The 19,710-nt window shown below is 49.6% G+C and overlaps 1 protein-coding gene across 1 annotated transcript; it reads right to left on the bottom strand.

Annotated features, from left to right (window-relative positions):
* Positions 1 to 352: 352 nt before the first annotated feature.
* On the bottom strand, positions 353 to 2,752 carry LOC311228369 (eukaryotic peptide chain release factor subunit 1-like; the record flags this gene model as incomplete). The annotated part of the gene is made up of 2 exons (XM_084314277.1): positions 2,382 to 2,752; positions 353 to 1,357 (listed from the first exon to the last, which is right to left on the bottom strand). Exons 1-2 carry the CDS (start codon positions 2,706 to 2,708, stop codon positions 353 to 355), a joined length of 1,332 nt encoding a protein of 443 aa, XP_084170403.1. The 5' UTR covers positions 2,709 to 2,752.
* Positions 2,753 to 19,710: the final 16,958 nt, after the last annotated feature.

Here is a 19,710-nt window from a genome sequence, read left to right on the forward strand (position 1 = left end):
CCAGCACTCTAAGGCAGGGATTTATTCAGGAAGGGCTTTCTCCCTCTCTGGATCGAAAAACAAAATCTCACTCCTCTTCAGCCTGTGCCGAGTTTTAGTGTGCGCGCGCGCATATGAGATGTGAGTGCATGTTGGTGTGTTTTATGCGACCGGTATGTTTTGGAGAGTGTGTCTTGTCATATATATATAAGGAATATATATATATATATATATGGTGAATTCGGCTCCTCCTCTCACTTGCTGCAAAAGAGAGGTGGCATTTTTCTTTACTCATTTCTTCATTCATTCGTTTGCTTTTGCTTTTGCTTTTTCTTTTTTTTTTTTCTTTTTTTTTTAATCTGTCCCTGACTACCTAGTAGTCATCCAAGTCGAAGTCGTCATCCTCTCCCTGGTACTCCATGCCCTGGAAGTCCACCCTGTACCGCAAGATACCCCCGACGCCTCCGAAGCCCTTGACGAACTGGGAGCCCTCCTGGCTCTTGTCTGTGACTATCTCCAGCGTGGCGCCAAATTTCTTGTAGTTTTTAGCTAACCATTCCAGCAGGGGCATACTCTCCAGCAGCTCGTGTTCCTGCCCCGTCTTCTTGTCTGTGAAATGAGACTTGTCTTTCTCCTGTTCCGGCGTTAAATACAAGGTCTTCTCATCATTCTCTAATCCGATGGTCTCTGCCCTGTGCACGAGGAGTTTGTAACGCATGGTGTCTAAGTTCTCGTAGACGATGAGGATCTCCACCTCTCCCCTCTCCAAGGCCTTCAGCGTGTCCTCAACTCCGTAACAGTACTTCCCTGTGTCCTGGTTGATCTCGTCAAAGTACCGCCCTATGAGCTTCTTTTCCTGGATGAACTTGACGTTGGAGAGGACCTCGGCCGACAGCTCGATGGCCTCGTTGAATCCATTCTCACCCCCGTAGGAAATATCTACCAGCTTCAACACCTTTGCCTGTAACCTCGGGTCGAACATGTCAGATTGGCTGAGCTCGGTCTTGAAATCGGCAGACCCGGCCAGGACCATTCCAGCCACATTGACCTTGTCATTGGATACAAAGAGCTGGACGGCCGTCTCTGCCACCTTCCTCACGTAGTTGTGTCTCTTCTCCATCCTCAGACGGGCAAAACGTAAGGCTGACTGTCCTCCTCTGCCGTGCTTCTTGGGCAGGTCCACAGTGAATTTTTGCAGCACCTCTCTGGTGTTGCCCTGAAGTGTGCCAAAGAGGGCGCCGCTGCCGTCGATGACGATGAAGCCAAACTTACTGTCGTCAGAGAGCAGGGCCGTTAGTGCCTCGGTGTGGAACTTGTTGTCACATAGATACAAGGAGGTGTTGATGGGCTTGAAGGGTTCAAAGTCGATGTTGACTTTCTGTGAGGTTTTTGTCCGCTGCTCACCTACTCGCTCTGTTCCTTTAAGTTTTCAGTTAATTAATTGCATTCTCCTCTTCACACGCTTCTTCCTGTAGACGCCGTTTGATTGGTGCTTCCCCAACCACACGCTTGTCAATCTCATCCCGCAGCTGTCACAGCTTGTCATTAAGCATTCCTTTTGATTATATATACCCTGATTCCCCATCAAGTGTTGTTGGATCGTTTTGATATATTCTCTGCATTTGCCGTTCCTTCCGTTGCCTGCTGTTCCCTGTGCTTTGCCTCCCAGGACTCTCAAGGAGTATTCCGCTTGGACAACCCGTTCCCCGTAACGACGCGCTCGCCCTGTTTGATCTGCTCTCTTTACGCACAGCGCCTGGGTGAGTTTTGCAAGACAGTCTTTTGACCCTATCATTTTTCGTGTGTGTAAACACTGAAGAGATCCTGCTTTTTGTTCAGTCTGTCTCTCACCCTTTGCCTGTTTTTGGATTGTTCATTGGGATTTATTATTGTTTGAACTTTGCTCACTGTGTGTATTCACACCGAAGATATTATCACTTGGATTATTATTGGGACATCGCTCACTGTGTGTATTCACACCGAAGATTCTATCACTTGGATTGTTGTTGGGACATTGCTCACAGTGTGTATTTACACCGAAGATTCAATCACTTGGATTATCTGTTTGGGACAAGTCACTTCACCTGTCACCTGTCTGTTCCCAACTGTACTCTGAGCTAACCCGCTCTCTCTCTCTCCCTGTCCCGCTACCACCTCGGAGTACTGCCGGGAGGATTCTGCAGAGCGGCTCTGACGTCACTGTCAGATACCTCAGACGAACCTCCCCGGGAGAAGCTGCAGAGCAGCAACATTCCTCAAATGCTTTTATCCCAGTCTTTGTCTGTTTTCAACCAAGTTCATGCTGCTATTCTGTGAAATAAAACAAGCCCTAGTTTTTGGCTAACTCTGAAACTACTCTCTCTGTGTCGTTAGCGTTTGGGGTCGGTGTCAAACCATAACACTTTCTTCTCTTTGCCCTCCTCTGTGACGATGGTGCCGCAGTACACCACCAGACCGTTAGGTGGCACCTTGTTGTAGAGTTTTAGCCTCTGCTGTACAGAGGTGATGGCACCGAGCACAGAGAGCCTGTTGACTCGACTCTTAATGTTAGAGGCGGTGCCAAACTCATCAGCCAACATCTTGGCCACTCTGGAGATCTGGTCCTTGCGGGGGATGATCAGCGAGATCATACTGGTTCCATTACCGCGGGCGGCTTCCAAACTTTTGATCAGCTTCTTGATTTTCCATATCTCCACGTTCCTGTCTGCTGCGCTAGGGTCGCCCGCCATCTTTCTGCCACTGCTGTAATCGCTGCTTCACAGCACCTCGGGGGGAGGGGGGGGCAACACAACACCGCTTCGGTCGCTCTCTCTCTCTCTCTCTCAGTCTCTCCGTCTCTTGCGCTGCTAGCTAACGGCCGCCGAGCTCGTGAACCGGTGGCCGTTAGAAATGACGTTGCCTTTCCCACAGCCGGTTTCTCTCTTCCACACAAACTGCCTCTTCGGGTGTGAGGGCCGACGATCCACTCCACTGGTCAAATTACTTACTTGTGAGTAGTACGTCCGTTGATAAAGAAAAGCAATGTCCACAGCCGCTCCAGTCCAAGTAAAGTTATCCAAATGGTTTATTTGCAAAGTCTCTCTTTACAGAAGTGGTCCTAAATCTACTTTCCTAAATATTCCTGTCACTACTACAAATACTACTACAAGTGGTTCATACTAGCTACAAGTACTAATACAAGCTACAAGTACTACTACAAGGTAAGAAAACTGTATTTTCCCAGTCTCCAAAATCACCGCCAACTCGACACATGGAAATTCCTTCGTAATGTGAAAGCCGTAAATCCACTTGTTGGCTTCTGGCTTCAGTCCATGGTTGAGTCCATCCGTTCGGTCCTATTGAGGCTGGTCGAAGATGCAAAAAGACCCGTTCTTCTTCTTCTTCTTATTTGAATTTCCGGCAGTGTAGACGCATCGTGGCGTATTACTGCCCTCCACAATTCTTGCTTCGCCCACACTTGAGAAAGTTTACACTCCTCTTCTTCTTCTCATCTTCAAAACACATTTCTATCGTCTCTGTCTCCTTCTTCTCTGCTCCTCTTGTCATACAATCACAATACAAACATCATCTCCTCTCTTGGAGGGCCCCCCCAAGAGGGGGAACCCTCCATCTCATCGCCACCAGAATCCTTCTTCCTGAGGAAACACCTGCTTATATAGAGACCCAAAGGTTCTAGAATGTTCGGTTATGACATCATACGGTGACATCATGAAGATTCCATAACTTTCTATCATGACGTCATACTGTGGTTCTAGAATGTTTTACGTTCTAGAAAGTACTACTATGACATCACCCCAAACGTTCCGGACTGTTTTATGTTCTAGAAAGTTATATTATGACATCACCACAAACGTTCTAGAAGATTCTATGGTCTAGACTGCTCTATTATGACAAATACGACGGTTCAATGACTCTCTCTAAATCCCATCAATATTAAACATTCATAATAATACAATAACCTAAACACATATAGCTTTGGCTCTTACGAACATCTTGTAAGCCAAGGTTTGGGTTAGGCTGTTGAGGTTGTTGGTGAGCAACAGGCATTCGTGACCTTGTAGGCTGCTGAGCCATTTGTTTCTGTGGCTGCCGTAATTGGCCACTAGGGGCATGTTGAGACCTTTGTCTCAGTGGTGGATGGGAAGCTGCTCCTTCAAATTCATAATTTTCATCATCATCATCATCATCATCATCATCATCATCATCATCATCATCATCATCATCATCATCATCATCATCATCATCATCATTATCATCATCATCATCATCATCATCATCATTCCCTTCAGCCTCATCATCCTCTTCATAGTCATCATCTTCCTCTTCATCATCCAATCCATAATTAACCTTCTGGCTGTCCACTGGTAAGGATTGCATTGAGGCAAAATATTCATTGATGTGGATTAAGGGGTTAACATCAAACTTGGTGTCTACATGTTTAGTAACATCCAGTACTTTTAACCTGGCATCAGCAGCTGCAATTTCCACTTCCAATTCAAATGCTTCCTTTTTTGCTTTGAGCTGTGCCTCCTGCAATTCAAATGCTTGTCTTGGCTTGAGATAAGCAGAACGTGTGGCTAGAGCGGCCCTTTTGGCCTCTAACTGTCTTAATGCTGTGGTGCTGAAGTGGATTTCATGCCAACTGAAATATTGCCAAATGATTTCACACTATGTGCCACTATGTGTCACTTCTGGTGTCACTTCTGGTGTCACTTCTGATGGCTTTTGTGCCATAGCTGCAGGGGCATTATTTATCCATTCTAAAACATTATCATGAAATTCACATATAATTTTGAACTTTGGCATGTACCACTGATCTTGTTCTTCTGAAGCTTCCTCTTCTGATAATAGCTGCTGTACTGATTTGTGAAGTGATTTGAAGTCATTTGTTTTAGAATAAAATTCATTGTATTCTTGCTTAACCAATTCAACATTACTGTGATCAACCATAAGTGCTTGTAACACATTTCTTTTGCTTGTGAGTTGTCCAAGTTTAGCTTTTCTTGCATTACATTGCTTTGCATAATTCGCCTCAAGTGCCCGTTGTGTGGGTTTCACTTGTCTCTTTCCCTCAACCACAGGCTGGTGTTGTGAACCGTAACTTCAGTCACAATCACAGCTTCAGGATGGCTTAATTCCTCTTTATCATGTCCAGACATCGTTATGCAGCATTTATTGTCCAAATCCAAACTTATAATGATGCACAGGGTTTATTTGATGACGACATATATTAATTCAAATCCACTTTAAATGCGTTAATTTTCGCGTTAATTTATCCATATTGTAACTGAGGGGTACAATTCCCTGACTGTATTGATAAGTATGGTATTATTAAACCACTACCGCTTGTACTTTAACTTCTGGCCATCCAGTACATGATATAGATATGATGAACACTTTCCCACCTGATGAAACGAAGTCCACACAAATGTATAAATCGAATATTTTATATAGCAAAGGGTATATACAACGTTCACTTAATGACATTTATGATTTGAAATGCACTTGTAAGGCAAATGAGTATTCGTAGGTAAATCAACATTGAATGTTCAATCTCTGGTTACGCAGGGAGTAAGTATACAACCTGGTTCTTTAGGGAACTATAGCGATGGTACTTAAATGATTATAGCTGGATACACTAAAGGGGGGTCCCGCTGGTTGTAAGACAGTAGGGGGGGGGGGTTAGGAGAGCCGCTGGCGGTATCCCATCTGGCCGACGATTTCTTGGGAGAATTCAGAGTGCTGAACACGGTGCCCACAGAACCTCGGTCCGCAGATGAATACAGCCGGGCCCTCTGGTGGACGGTAGCTGCCGGTCCAGAACGAAGAGACGTGAGGCGACCTCACTCGGGGTAGAGCGCCGTCTCACCTGGACTCCTCTCGGGGGGGTAGTTCCAACACTCAGCAGTGTTGGCCGTTATCCATGGCATAATCAAAGCACCCAAAGCATGTAGATAATCCAAGCCGTGGAAGGCTCGCCGTCGTCCGGGTAAAGTAATCCAATGTACAGGTCCACTCGTCCTGGCCCGGAGCTCCTCGGATGCAAGCACCACACGTGGTCTGCCCAGCCTGGTTAAGACTCCAGATAACGTCAGGAACGATGGGGGTACTGCTCACTTTATAACTCCAACCGAACGATGCACCATACATAATAGACTATTATTAACTTAATAGAAATACGTCCCACTCGACGGTATAGTGCCAAACTATGACAATTCAACTATTAATCCACACGATGTCTCAATGCCTATTCTGAGGCCAAGTAGGCCTTACTGCACCACACGTGCGTCGTGGGTGAGGCTTCGCGTCTGTTACTAGGTTGGAGGGTAAAGGACTAATGGACTAAAAGAAAGTTCTACTTTACTTGCGCCATATATATATGCGCTGTGAACAAATAGTACCATTCGTATTTCGCCAGACGTATTCCTACGCGGAACCGGGCTTGTAACGACATGTTTGTCGGCACGATTGAACTTGAACCAAGGGGCTTGGCTGCTGGCGCCAGGTTCTCGTCCAATGGTAGAATGAAACTATTATGGGCTGTTAGTAGACTAAAGGGATATTCAGTGTATATTGTACAAGGAATATACAGGGGACATCAACGATATACAAATACTACCAAATATATATCCATAAATAAATATATATATATTCAGTTTAATCTGATCCTTCACAACAGCCGCCCCCTAATTAGTCCCACCTAATTAGCTAAGCAGAGACAGATTAACCGCACTGTCTACTGTCTACCTGCACTGTCTACCACTCGTACGGGTATGGGTATGAGTATGGGTATGCGTATGGGTACGTCATACGACCGTCAGACACTTATGGACCTGAACCCCGGGCTCAAAGAGGAGTTTGGAGACACTTTTGACCTAGAATGGCCAGCAGAAATCAGACGGGAGAATGGCGGCAAAGAAAAGAACAAAGGCGACGGCAGGAGAAGACACAGAGGAAGACGAGGAGGTATCAGATTGAGACTAAAAAGAGCTGCTTACCGCCCAGCAATTCCATCCATCTTTCTGGCGAATGCCCGTTCGTTGGAGGGTAGGATGGATGATTTGAGAGCGAGGGTCCGGTTCCAACGGGAGATGAGAGACATCAACATTATATGTCTCACAGAGACATGGCTCACGTCGACGACCCCAGACAAAAGCGTCTCTCCCTCGGATGCCTTCACAGTCTTACGTGCAGATCGCAACGCTGGCTCAGGAAAGACCATCGGCGGCGGAGTCTGCCTCATCACGAACAATTCCTGGGTTAATCCCGAGGGGGTGCAGGTCCTCTCAAACTCGTGTTCGCCGGACTTGGAACATCTTTCTATCCTATGTCGTCCGTTTCACCTCCCGAGGGAGTTCACAGCAGTCGTCATGACTGCCGTGTATATTCCCCCACACGCGAACACGGGCAAAGCGCTGGGCGAATTACACGATCATCTCAACAGACACCAGATCAAACACCCAGACGCAGCGATGGTAGTGGCCGGCGATTTCAACCAGGCCAACCTGAAGAAAGTGATGCCGTCCTTTTTCCAACACATCGCTTGCTCCACCAGAGGGAAGAACACACTCGACCACTGCTATTCCCCGTTCAAAGCGGGTTACAAGGCAGTAGCCGCTCCGCCATTAACGGGGTCCACAAGCTCGAGCGATCATGACTCCATCTTGCTATTTCCGGCATATCAACAGAGATCACGTGACGCCGTCGTGTCACGTGAGACTAAGAAGTGGACCGACGAATCAGAGGCCACGCTCAAGGACGTGCTTGCAGACACGGACTGGGATATGTTCATAGGAAGTGCCAGTGACGTCAGTGAATTAGCAGACATAGTGGTGTGCTATATAACAACAATAGCTGATGGTATTGTCCTCAGGAAAACGGTGCGGATTTTCCCAAACCAGAAACCGTGGGTGGATAGCACTATTAGAGCAGCTCTGAACTCTCGTACCACCGCCTACAACCTGGGTAGAGAGTCAGGAAACATGGAGGAGTATAAGGCTTCAGTCTATACTCTACGCAAAGCAGTCAAACTTGCTAAGAGGACATATGCTGACAAACTGGAGACACAAATGGCACAAAACGACACAAGAGGATTATGGCAGGGACTGAAGTCAATAACTGACTATAAAGTCAGCGCCCCGTCAATGGGGAGCGACGACGCCTCCCTCGCGGACAAGCTCAACACCTTCTACGCTCGGTTTGGTGTAGACAGTGGCGCTGCTGGCTCTCCGGCTAGTGACGTCACTGGCGCGCCGGCTGTTGTGGAGGGGGGGGGGCAACCGCGAGGGGGGGGGGACGCTCTCTCGTTGTCGGAACACAGTGTGAGAAGAGCATTTATGCAGGTGAACACCAGGAAGGCTGCTGGCCCAGATGGCATAACAGGACGTATACTCAAGACCTGTGCCAACCAGCTGGCCCCTGTGTTCACCGTCATATTTAATCAATCACTGGCGGAGTCAGTGGTCCCTGCCTGCTTCAAGAGGTCTACCATCATCCCTGTGCCGAAGAAACCCTCCCCAGCATGTCCAAATGACTACAGACCGGTGGCACTCACCTCTGTGGTCATGAAATGTTTCGAGAGGCTGGTCAAGGACCACATTTGTGCCTCCCTCCCCAGTGATATGGACCCTATGCAATTTGCATACAGGACAAACAGGTCCACCGACGACGCGGTCTCCCAGGTACTGCACAGCACCCTCTCGCACCTTGACCGTCAGAAGGGGGGCTATGTGAGACTGTTGTTCATTGACTACAGCTCAGCGTTCAACACCATAGTCCCCACCAGACTGGTGGACAAGCTGATCGAGCTAGGTCTGAGCTCCGCCCTGAGCGCCTGGGTACTGGACTTTCTGAGCGAAAGACCCCAGGCGGTCAGGGTGGGGGGTCAGACCTCCAACACCATCACCCTGAGCATCGGGTCCCCCCAGGGCTGTGTTCTGAGCCCCCTGCTGTACTCACTCTACACACACGACTGTGTGGCCAAGTTCAGCTCCAACTCCATAGTGAAGTTCGCAGATGACACGGTGGTGGTGGGGCTGATCTCGGACAACGACGAGAAGGCCTACCGGGAGGAGGTGGAGGTACTGGAACGCTGGTGCCAGGACAACAGCCTGCTCCTGAACATTGGCAAAACCAAGGAACTGATCGTGGATTATAGGAGAGGACAGCGGGAGACACACACACCACTGATGATAAACGGGGCTACCGTGGACAGGGTGAGCAGCTTCAAGTACCTGGGGGTCCACATCTCAGAGGACCTGACATGGTCAACACACATAGGCACAGTAGTAAATAAGGCGAAACAGCGTCTCTACCACCTGAGACAGTTAAGGAAGTTCAGAGTATCGGGGAAGATACTCCAGTCCTTCTACTCAGGAGCTGTAGAGAGCATCCTGACCGGAAACATCACTGCCTGGTATGGAAACAGCACGGCACAGGACAAGAAGGCCCTACAGAAAGTGGTGCGCTCAGCCGAGCGTACCACGGGTATTGCACTACCCCCCCTGCAGGTTCTATACAACAAGAGGTGCAAATCCAGAGCCTGCAGGATAATGAAAGACCCTCACCACCCCAATAACAGCCTGTTTCAGCTGCTGAGGTCAGGCAGACGCCTGCAAATCTCAGCTACTAGGACAGAGCGGTTTAGGCTCAGCTTCTTCCCCCAGGCCATCAGAGCCATGAACAATGTACATTGAGTGCTCAGAACATTGAACTGTCCACACACAAGCACACATGAACACACACACGACACGCACACTGTGCACGCTCACACACGAGCAGCCACTTAACACTTTAACATGAGCGGGCACACACTCATGTCGCACACACGCACACTTATGGCCAAAGGAAAGGTCACTTTAAATTAGAATAACAGGAACAGTGTATTGCACTACCAAAGCTAATAGCATGTCACACATGCGCTGTAAATAACTATGTACAGATATCGAGATGTCACTCCATGTTACCTGCTATCTGTTACTGCACAATGTTGTTTCTTCTTTTGATTCTATTATATGTACCACTGTATTGCACATCGTTGCGGGCAAGACCACCCGCATTTCATTGTATACCTGTATGCCGTGACAATTAAAACTCTTGACTTGACTTGACTCAAGGTCCGCTGTAAGGGTCAGTCAACTCACAAAGTCATGGGGTCATGGTCGTCATCGATAGTGTCTGGGAGTCTGGGCAGTTCTATTAGCCTCGCCACGGGTCGTGTGTAAGTTCGCCCTTGGACGAGCACTTCAGCTGCTCGGACCTTGCCATCGGCACCGGTGATCACTTTGCTTACGCGGCCAGCCGGCCACATAGCTCTGGGTAGTGACTGGTCGATAATCATGACGACTGTTCCTTCTGTCAAATTGTCTCTCTCTTTTACCCACTTCTGGCGGGTCTGTAGAGACGGTAGGTAGTGGAGTAGGAAGCTGTTCCAAAACTTGTCAGCTAGTACTTGACTGTACCTCCACATTCTTCGGCCGTTCGCTTCTTCAGGCCTGTACATTGTCTGGGGTAGCGCGGGGTCTAGCCGCCCCATCAAGAGTGTGTTGGGGGTGACTGGGTCGACATCTGCTACATCACTGGAGACGTAGCCGAGGGGCTTGGAGTTCAATACTCCCTCGATCTCCGTGAGGACTGTCATTAGGACTTCCTCCGCCACAGTCTGGGCCCCAAGCACGGCGTACAGGGCTGTCTTTATAGAACGTACTTCTCGTTCCCAGGTTCCACCGAAGTGGGGTGCGTTCGGGGGATTAAACTGGAAGTCAATCTGGGATGGAGCGAGGTGGGTCTTAAGTTCTGGGCCCATAGCTTGGAAGCTCTCTCTCAGCTCTCTTTCTCCGCCTTTGAAGTTTGTCCCGTGATCAGACAACAATGTAGACGGTTTTCCTTTCCGTGATGTGAATCTTCGGAAGGCCATAAGGAATGAGTCTGTGCTCATGGTTGAAAGGAGTTCGATATGTATCGCTCTGGTGGTCATGCATTTGAATACAATACCCCACCGCTTCTCGGTTCCTCTTCGTTTCTTTATATACAACGGGCCAAAACAGTCCATGCCTGTGGAGTGGAATGGCTTGTCGCCAAGTCGGAGGCGACAGGGAGGTAGGTCAGCCATCCGGGGTATGCTGGGCTGCGCACGCCACTTTCGGCAGTCTAGACAGGTTCGCTGGAAGCGTCGCACCGCTTCTCTTCCTTGAAGTATCCAATAGCGACGTCTGATCTCCGCGAATACTCTCTCTGCTCCTGTGTGGTGTACATCCTCGTCGTATTTCTTTATGATCAGCTCTGTGACCTTGTGTCGGCTGTTCAAGACTATCGGGTGCTTAACGTCATCCGGTAGATCGGGGGCTCTCCGCAGACGACCACCCACTCTGATGAGATTATGGGCGTCGCTCTCGGGTGCCAGGTGGAGCAGTCTGCTGTCTGATGGGACGGGCTTTCCTCCCTGTAGACAGTCTAGCTCATCGGGGAACGAGTCTCTCTGGGCTCGTTGTAGTAGAAGAAGCTCTGCTTCTTCGTAGTCAGCTGCTGAAATGTCAGTGGTGGACTGAATCTCTGGGTGGCGCCACAGGAATGTCTTTAGCTGCGCACTCTGTAGGGTAATGCAGTCATCTATGTTGGGGTCTGTGGAGGCGACTGTGCTCAGTCCACAGAACATAGGTTTCTTATTCTCAGCCTCCTCTTTACTTGCTTCCCGTGGGGTGGGCGTAGGCCACTCTTCTTCCGGGAGCTTGAGGAATTCTGGTCTGTCACTGTAGATGTTGCGACGGGTGAGGTCATCCAGGGACATTCCCCGGGTGATGACGTCAGCTGGGTTGTGTTTGGTGTCCACATACCGCCAGCTCGCTGTTTCTGTTAACTCTTGAATCTCGGTGACTCTGACTCCCACGAAGACCTTGTATCTGCATGAATCAGACTTGATCCATGTCAGTACTGTCGTGGAATCTGACCACAAGATTGTTCTGTGCACCGGAATGGTGAGTTCACGTTGGATTAACGTGGCTAGATGCGCTCCTGCTAGGGCTGCGCAGAGCTCTAGACGCGGGATAGATTGTTGCTTTCGTGGGGCTATTCTTGAGCGAGCCAGGATGAAAGCAGTGTGTATCTCTCCTCCCTTCTCTTGGGCACGCAAGTAGGCCACCGATCCATAGGCTACTTCGGAGGCGTCGCTGAAGACGTGTAGATCCATCTTGCATGTCTCTGGCCTCACTGTGGGTGGGAAGTAGCTGCGGCGTATATTGACGCCTGGGAGTGAGCGGAGTTCCGTCTCCCACTCTCTCCATGTGGAGGCAAGGTGTGCGGGTATTGGGTCGTCCCAGCCCTGGTCCTTGTCCCATAGTGCTCGTACAATCATCTTTGCCCTGGTGGTGTAAGGTAGAATACATCCCAACGGGTCATATTGTCTGGCGAGTGTTCTGTACACACTCCGTCTGGTGGTCGGTATCGCCGTCGACCTTCCCTGCTCTGTGGTCAGGGGTTTGTGTCTATAGTGGAGCGAGTCTGTTTTGAAGCGCCAGACTAGTCCTAGTGTCATTTCTTGGGCTTCTCCTGGGATGGTCGCCATCCAGGTCTCGCTGCTGGCAGCCTTGTCCGCGGGGGAGAGGCTGCGCAATACGTGCGGGTCACTGCTGGCCCACTGCCTGAGATCAAAGCCGCCTTTGATCAGGGAGGCGCGTAGCTTGATTAGGAGAGCCTCGGCTTCTTCTTGAGTCGAAACGCTTTGTAAACAGTTGTCCACGTAGAAACTGTTCTTCACACTGTGTCGGACCTCTTCATCTGCTGCTGGGTCCTCTGCGACGTGTTTCTGTAGTGCAAATGTAGCACAGCACGGGCTGCATGTGGTTCCGAAGGGGAGGACTTCCCACTGGTAGATGGCTGGGTTCTAATCTCCGATCCTCTCTCTCCATAGGAACCGCAGCAGGGGCTTGTCCTCCTCCACTAGTCTCACCTGCAGGAACATCCCTTTGATATCCCCGCTGATAGCCACCTTGTCCTGGCGGAAGCGTAGTAGCACGCCTAGTAGAGAGGGGCCGAGTGTGGGGCCGGGCAAGAGCTCTTTATTCAGATTTTGGGATCCGATCTGGTAGCTGCAGTTAAACACAATGCGATCCTTGCCGTTGTGGTGGACCTTGTGGTGCGGCACGTACCATGATTCGGTCGTCTGATCGGCCTCTTTAATGTCAATCTTTGTCACGTGTCCCGCTGTGATTAGCTTCTCAATCTCAGCGCGGTACACACTCTCTTGAGCGGGGTCTTTGGCTAGGCGCCGCTCTGTGTTCAATAGATACCGCTCCGTGGCGTCTTTCTTTGCGTGAAAGGTGGGCATTCCCTCTCGCCTCAGGAGTGGAGTTGCGTATCTCATCACTCCGCCGACTGTGACTCTCTTTGTCCCTTGCTCGAGTAGGTTGATGGCGTAAATGTCTTCTTTAGAACGAATGTCTTTCTTTTCGTTCTTAAAGGGCATTGTCTCTAGTGTCCATAGCCTCTCGACATGCTGCAGGAGAGTGGTGTCTTCTTCTGTCGTTCTGGAGTGGAGGCAGCTAGTGGCTGCTGTTCGGTTGAGAGATTTAGCGAGGGGGCCTTGTAGTGTCCACCCTAGGCGGGTCTCGACTGCTGCAGGACAGCCTCGGGGTCCTGTATAGACCCGGTCTATCGGGACGATGAGGTCTGCATGGTCGGAGCCTATCAGCAGGGTCGGGGTGGCGCCGTCTATGAGCGGGATAGGTAGTTGACGCAGGTGCACATATTTATCCATCAGCTTGGCGATGGGGTAGGTGTACTGCGATAGTCCTATTTCTTGGCTGGTGAAAGCATTTGTAATCCTATACCGTCGCTCTGGCTGCCCGCTTGCTGCAATAGTGAAGGAGACATTCTCGCCCTTTATCGTCTTTAAATCTCTTCTTATTGTCCGAATCGTCATTTGGTTCTCGCTCCCCCGCAGTCCCAGCTGGGCCGCAGCGGACGCGAGCAGAAGGGTCTTCTCTGACCCGTCATCAAGGACGGCGTAAGTGTCCATGACTTTATCTTGGTAGCTCAATGTCACACGGACTACCTTTAAGAGCACTTGGGCGCCGCTGCTGCTGGCGGGGTCAATGTACATGACACTTGCCTTGGTGCCGCTCGATGGTGCAGGTGCAGGCCTTCTTCTGTTACTGTCGTGTAGTACATCTAGATGGGCTCCGTCACACCGACCGCACCTTTTCTTTAGGCGGCATTCGGCTGCCATGTGACTGCGCGCACATCGGTAACAGCGCCTGTTGGACTTTATCCATTGACTCACTTCTTCTGCATTCATCTTTGTGAACAGGTCACATTGTGACAGCCAGTGTTCCTTCTCACAGTAGGGGCACACCATCTTCCACTTCTCTTTTCTCGAGGGGGTACTGTGGCTCTTACTGCTCGGTACTGACTCTGATTGGTGCATGACAGTCACCGATCTTCTTCCATCGTTTATTCTCCTGGGTCCCTCTCTGGAGCTTGGCATGCTCCGCACGAACGTATCCAGTCGTAAGCTGCTGACTTCTCTCGCCAGGAAGTCGGCTAGATCGAGGAGGGATGGTTCGGGACCGTTAGGATCACGGTGGTCTCTCTGCCGCCTAAAACGCTCTTGTCTTGCGGGTGGCAGCTTCTCTAAAATCCTCTCGACGTTAGAGTTGGCGTATAGCTCGTGCATGCCCTTTTCTCGTTGCGCTCCCAGCATCCCTACCAGGGACTGCACTTTTATCGACAGGTCGTCTAATGAGCGATTGTCTGTTGCTGGGGGTAGGCGATCAATATGCCTTATCTCTTGGATTACGTAGTCCCATATACGTCCATATCTCTAGTCCAGCGCTGCTAGAGCCGCGGTGTATGGGGTCGTAGAGGTGGCATAGGCTAGCGCTATATTGTGCGCTCGCGGTACTTTCAGGTGCTTCAGTAATATTGCATACTTGTGGCGTTCATCAGCGACATCCACCATCATTGTCTCTAAGCACATCCGGAGCTCCGTGTACTGTGCTCGATTCTCATAGGTGAAGTCTGGGAACGTCGGCGTGGCAATGTATGACGCCGTGGATGGCTGATACATCGGCGAGCGTTGGGGGAGAGACCTCCTAGGCGAGTCTCCTCTTGCGCCTCTCTGTGGGCTGGTACCGGCAGGGTACCATGGCCCGCTGGTCCAGGTGCTATTCCTCGGGGCTGGTCGTGCGTCGTGCTCACCCGTGAATAGAGTCGGGGGTCTGTAGCGCAGCGCCGCGGGGGTATAGCCTGGGCTGTACTGGACCTCCTGGTCCGGTGGAGTACTGTGCTGTCGTCGGGCTTGGTTCTCCTCCTCTCCCTCTTCTTCTTCTATCAGGTCCTCTAGATCCTGTAGTCGTTTATTTAGCTTCTCCGCAGTATATGCCGCTCCTTCCTTGTAGCTGGGTCTCGCTTGGACCGGTCTGGGAAGGGGGTCTGCGGGGGGTATCGGCTTGGTCTGTTGGTCAAGTTCAGGGTCGCTTGCTCGGTTAGGAGACGCTGCCCTTGACTGTTGTCTCGACGAGTTCCTTGAACCCCTGGCGGAGGGAGAGGGTGTTGCCTTGAGGATCAGCTGCTCCATTAGCTGCGCTTGTAACGTGTCGCGCTCGGCTTCGCGCTTGGTGAGATCTGCTTCTCTTTGGGCACCGGCAGCGGCGCGCTGGGCGTCGGCCCGGTCTCTTGCCATATTCTCTTCCGTCTGAAGGCGTCTCATCTCCAGGCGTATGCGCTCTTCTTCGCTCCGTTGCTGCGCTTGGAGTTGTTCGCGCTCGATAAGCATCTGTGCTTGGAGTCGATCGCGTTCACCCTGAAGTCGATCGCGTTCGGTAGCGGCTGTCAGGCTGACGAGGAACGCCTGTGATAGCATCCTCTCCGCTTCGCTGGGGGAAGACGGTTGTAGAGGTGAGCCGCTCCTGGGTGAGCCGCTCCTGGCTGTACTCGTTGGGGAGTCCTGGCGCTCTATTTCCTCGGCGCTCTCCTCCTCTTCTTCCGTGCAGAGTTCTCTCTCTGTAGGATTGTCTTCCTCCCGGGGCTGGTCGGGGACTACTTCTTCGGTATTGGCGGGGGGTAAAGGCATGTCAGCTCCCTCCTGGTCCCCACCGTGAGCTTGGTCAGTTACATTAGAACCCACTAGGGCCTCTGTGGTCGGGGAAACCTGGTCGTTAAGGTCAGACATAATTTTACTTTCTACTTTTACCGCGTTTACCGTTTGTAGAAGGCTAGGTAGTTGACTGACAGCGTAATCCTCTAAGTACTGAGGTGGCTGTCGTCTGCGCTGCGGGCGTTCTACGTTAGGAGGACCGTTTCGTGGAGTGTTCATCATAGGCCATTTCAATATTAATAACACTATATTAATATTACACTAGTTACCCTCCGGCTCGAAGGACCAATTGTAACTGAGGGGTACAATTCCCTGACTGTATTGATAAGTATGGTATTATTAAACCACTACCGCTTGTACTTTAACTTCTGGCCATCCAGTACATGATATAGATATGATGAACACTTTCCCACCTGATGAAACGAAGTCCACACAAATGTATAAATCGAATATTTTATATAGCAAAGGGTATATACAACGTTCACTTAATGACATTTATGATTTGAAATGCACTTGTAAGGCAAATGAGTATTCGTAGGTAAATCAACATTGAATGTCCAATCTCTGGTTACGCAGGGAGTAAGTATACAACCTGGTTCTTTAGGGAACTATAGCGATGGTACTTAAATGATTATAGCTGGATACACTAAAGGGGGGTCCCGCTGGTTGTAAGACAGTAGGGGGGGGGGTTAGGAGAGCCGCTGGCGGTATCCCATCTGGCCGACGATTTCTTGGGAGAATTCAGAGTGCTGAACACGGTGCCCACAGAACCTCGGTCCGCAGATGAATACAGCTGGGCCCTCTGGTGGACGGTAGCTGCCGGTCCACAACGAAGAGACGTGAGGCGACCTCACTCGGGGTAGAGCGCCGTCTCACCTGGACTCCTCTCGGGGGGGTAGTTCCAACACTCAGCAGTGTTGGCCGTTATCCATGGCATAATCAAAGCACCCAAAGCATGTAGATAATCCAAGCCGTGGAAGGCTCGCCGTCGTCCGGGTAAAGTAATCCAATGTACAGGTCCACTCGTCCTGGCCCGGAGCTCCTCGGATGCAAGCACCACACGTGGTCTGCCCAGCCTGGTTAATACTCCAGATAACGTCAGGAACGATGGGGGTACTGCTCACTTTATAACTCCAACCGAACGATGCACCATACATAAGACTATTATTAACTTAATAGAAATACGTCCCACTCGACGGTATAGTGCCAAACTATGACAATTCAACTATTAATCCACACGATGTCTCAATGCCTATTCTGAGGCCAAGTAGGCCTTACTGCACCACACGTGCGTCGTGGGTGAGGCTTCGCGTCTGTTACTAGGTTGGAGGGTAAAGGACTAATGGACTAAAAGAAAGTTCTACTTTACTTGCGCCATATATATATGCGCTGTGAACAAATAGTACCATTCGTATTTCGCCAGACGTATTCCTACGCGGAACCGGGCTTGTAACGACATGTTCGTCGGCACGATTGAACTTGAACCAAGGGGCTTGGCTGCTGGCGCCAGGTTCTCGTCCAATGGTAGAATGAAACTATTATGGGCTGTTAGTAGACTAAAGGGATATTCAGTGTATATTGTACAAGGAATATACAGGGGACATCAACGATATACAAATACTACCAAATATATATCCATAAATAAATATATATATTCAGTTTAATCTGATCCTTCACAACACATATGATATTGCACATTGCATTATCTTCAATAGCATCACACATCCATTAGATACTTTTGATCCATCCAATTCCATTTTAAATGTGCGCTTTTCGCGTTCATTTATCCAATTATATCGTACATTCCATTGTTTTCAATAACGTGACACATCCATTAGATCCTTTTGATCCATCCAATTCCATTAATTGTGTCCGTATCCAGGCATGCGTTCGTCATGGGACAGGGTTGCACTCCGTGCAGGCCCAAGGTAAGATAAGTACTCGCTATAAGTAGCCTACCCACCTGCGTCTATATTAATCCCAGCCGAAGAGTGCGTCGCGTTTCTCTGATTGGCCATGACGCCCATGTGACCGCGGCAGCGCGAGAGAGCGGCAGTGCGGAAATAGGCTGCATCCTCCACATCAAGAAAGACAGACAGGCATTCTCTGCAACAAACCCTAACCTTAACCAACTCCGAAATAATGCCTAACCTTAACCCTAACCTTAACCAACTCCGAAAGAATGCCTAACCTTAACCCTAACCTTAACTTAACCCTAACCTTAACCAACTCTGAAATAATGCCTAACCTTAACCCTAACCTTAACTTAACCCTAACCTTAACCAACTCCGAAATAATGCCTAACCTTAACCCTAACCTTAACTTAACCCTAACCTTAACCAACTCCGAAAGAATGCCTAAACTTAACCAGCGAAGGAATGCACGTTTATAGCGAGAGATGATAAACGTAAAAAAGAAAAAGAAAAAAAAATTGAAGTGATTCGAAGTTGTGACCAACCGCACCGCAGGCTCCAGAGCACAGCGGCGTACCAGTTGAGCTAAGCGTCGATGGAAAAACAGTGGGGATTACGGCTACATAATGCCGCAAGCTCTGCCACTCCGCTCCACGGCAGAGATCCGCTCTGCCGCTCCGCTCTGCTGCTGCCGCGCTGCCGCGGGGCGTGTCGCGGCCAATCAGGGAAAACGCGGAAGCACTCGGCAGCACTCTTCGGCTGGGATTAAATAATAGGCTACCCACCTGGGCTACTTTGCATATCAAATGCTTTGGCTGTACTGTGTAGATAGAAGTACACACTCTAGTGTTGATGTCTTTGTTTACAAGGCTTCAGGTATGGTTGCTCTGCTACAAACACAATAGAGCAGCTGTGTGCACATCCAACCTGTTTTAGGCCAGGTGCAGGATAAAACTAAATGTGACTGAAGGAAAAATTGCAATAAACTGACCGACACAATTGCCAACTATAAGCAATGCAATGCTGAGAGAGAGAGAGAGAGAGAGAGAGAGAGAGAGAGAGAGAGAGAGAGAGAGAGAGAGAGAGAGAGAGAAGACAGCTAAGATGAGGGGTGGCCAACCAGTCAGAGACTAAGAGCCACAAAAATTACTGTGGTACCACAAAGAGCCACACCATATACCAGCGTTTCTCAACTTTTTTTTTCAGTCACGGCACCCTTCGTGTGTTTATAGGTCTTACCCTCTGGCCTCTGAAGTTGCTAATGTCTTTTTTATTTAGGCCTCACATGGTTAAAAGTACCCTGTGAGTCCCACGGTTGCAAAATTACAAAATCACTGTCGTGAATTGTCAAAATAAAACATATGTCTTCTCCCAAGGGAATGTGCAATTCTACAGCGGGCGACAGTGGCTCAGAAGGTAAAGTGGGGGTCTGTAACGCTGGGACAACGCCTAAAAATAGTTGCACCATCCTCTGTCTTCACATAGCTTGTCACCAGGCATCCTCCCCCACATAAATGGAGATAGTGATTGAGCAAAACCCACCGTTGTAAAAATACCTTCCCCCAGGCACATTCTGAAGGGAAACGGTCACCAGTCAGGTATTATCTTTAAAGACAGATGGCTGTTGAAACCAAGAACCCTTCCCCTCACTGAATCATTTAGGGCTTGAAGGCTAGCTAAGTTAAGTATTTCAACTGCTTTATTTACTTAGGACAGGCAGGCAGGAAA

The sequence above is a fragment of the Notolepis coatsorum genome (assembly GCF_963971535.1).
Source record: "Notolepis coatsorum genome assembly, chromosome: 1".
NCBI classification, from domain to species: domain Eukaryota; kingdom Metazoa; phylum Chordata; class Actinopteri; order Aulopiformes; family Paralepididae; genus Notolepis; species Notolepis coatsorum.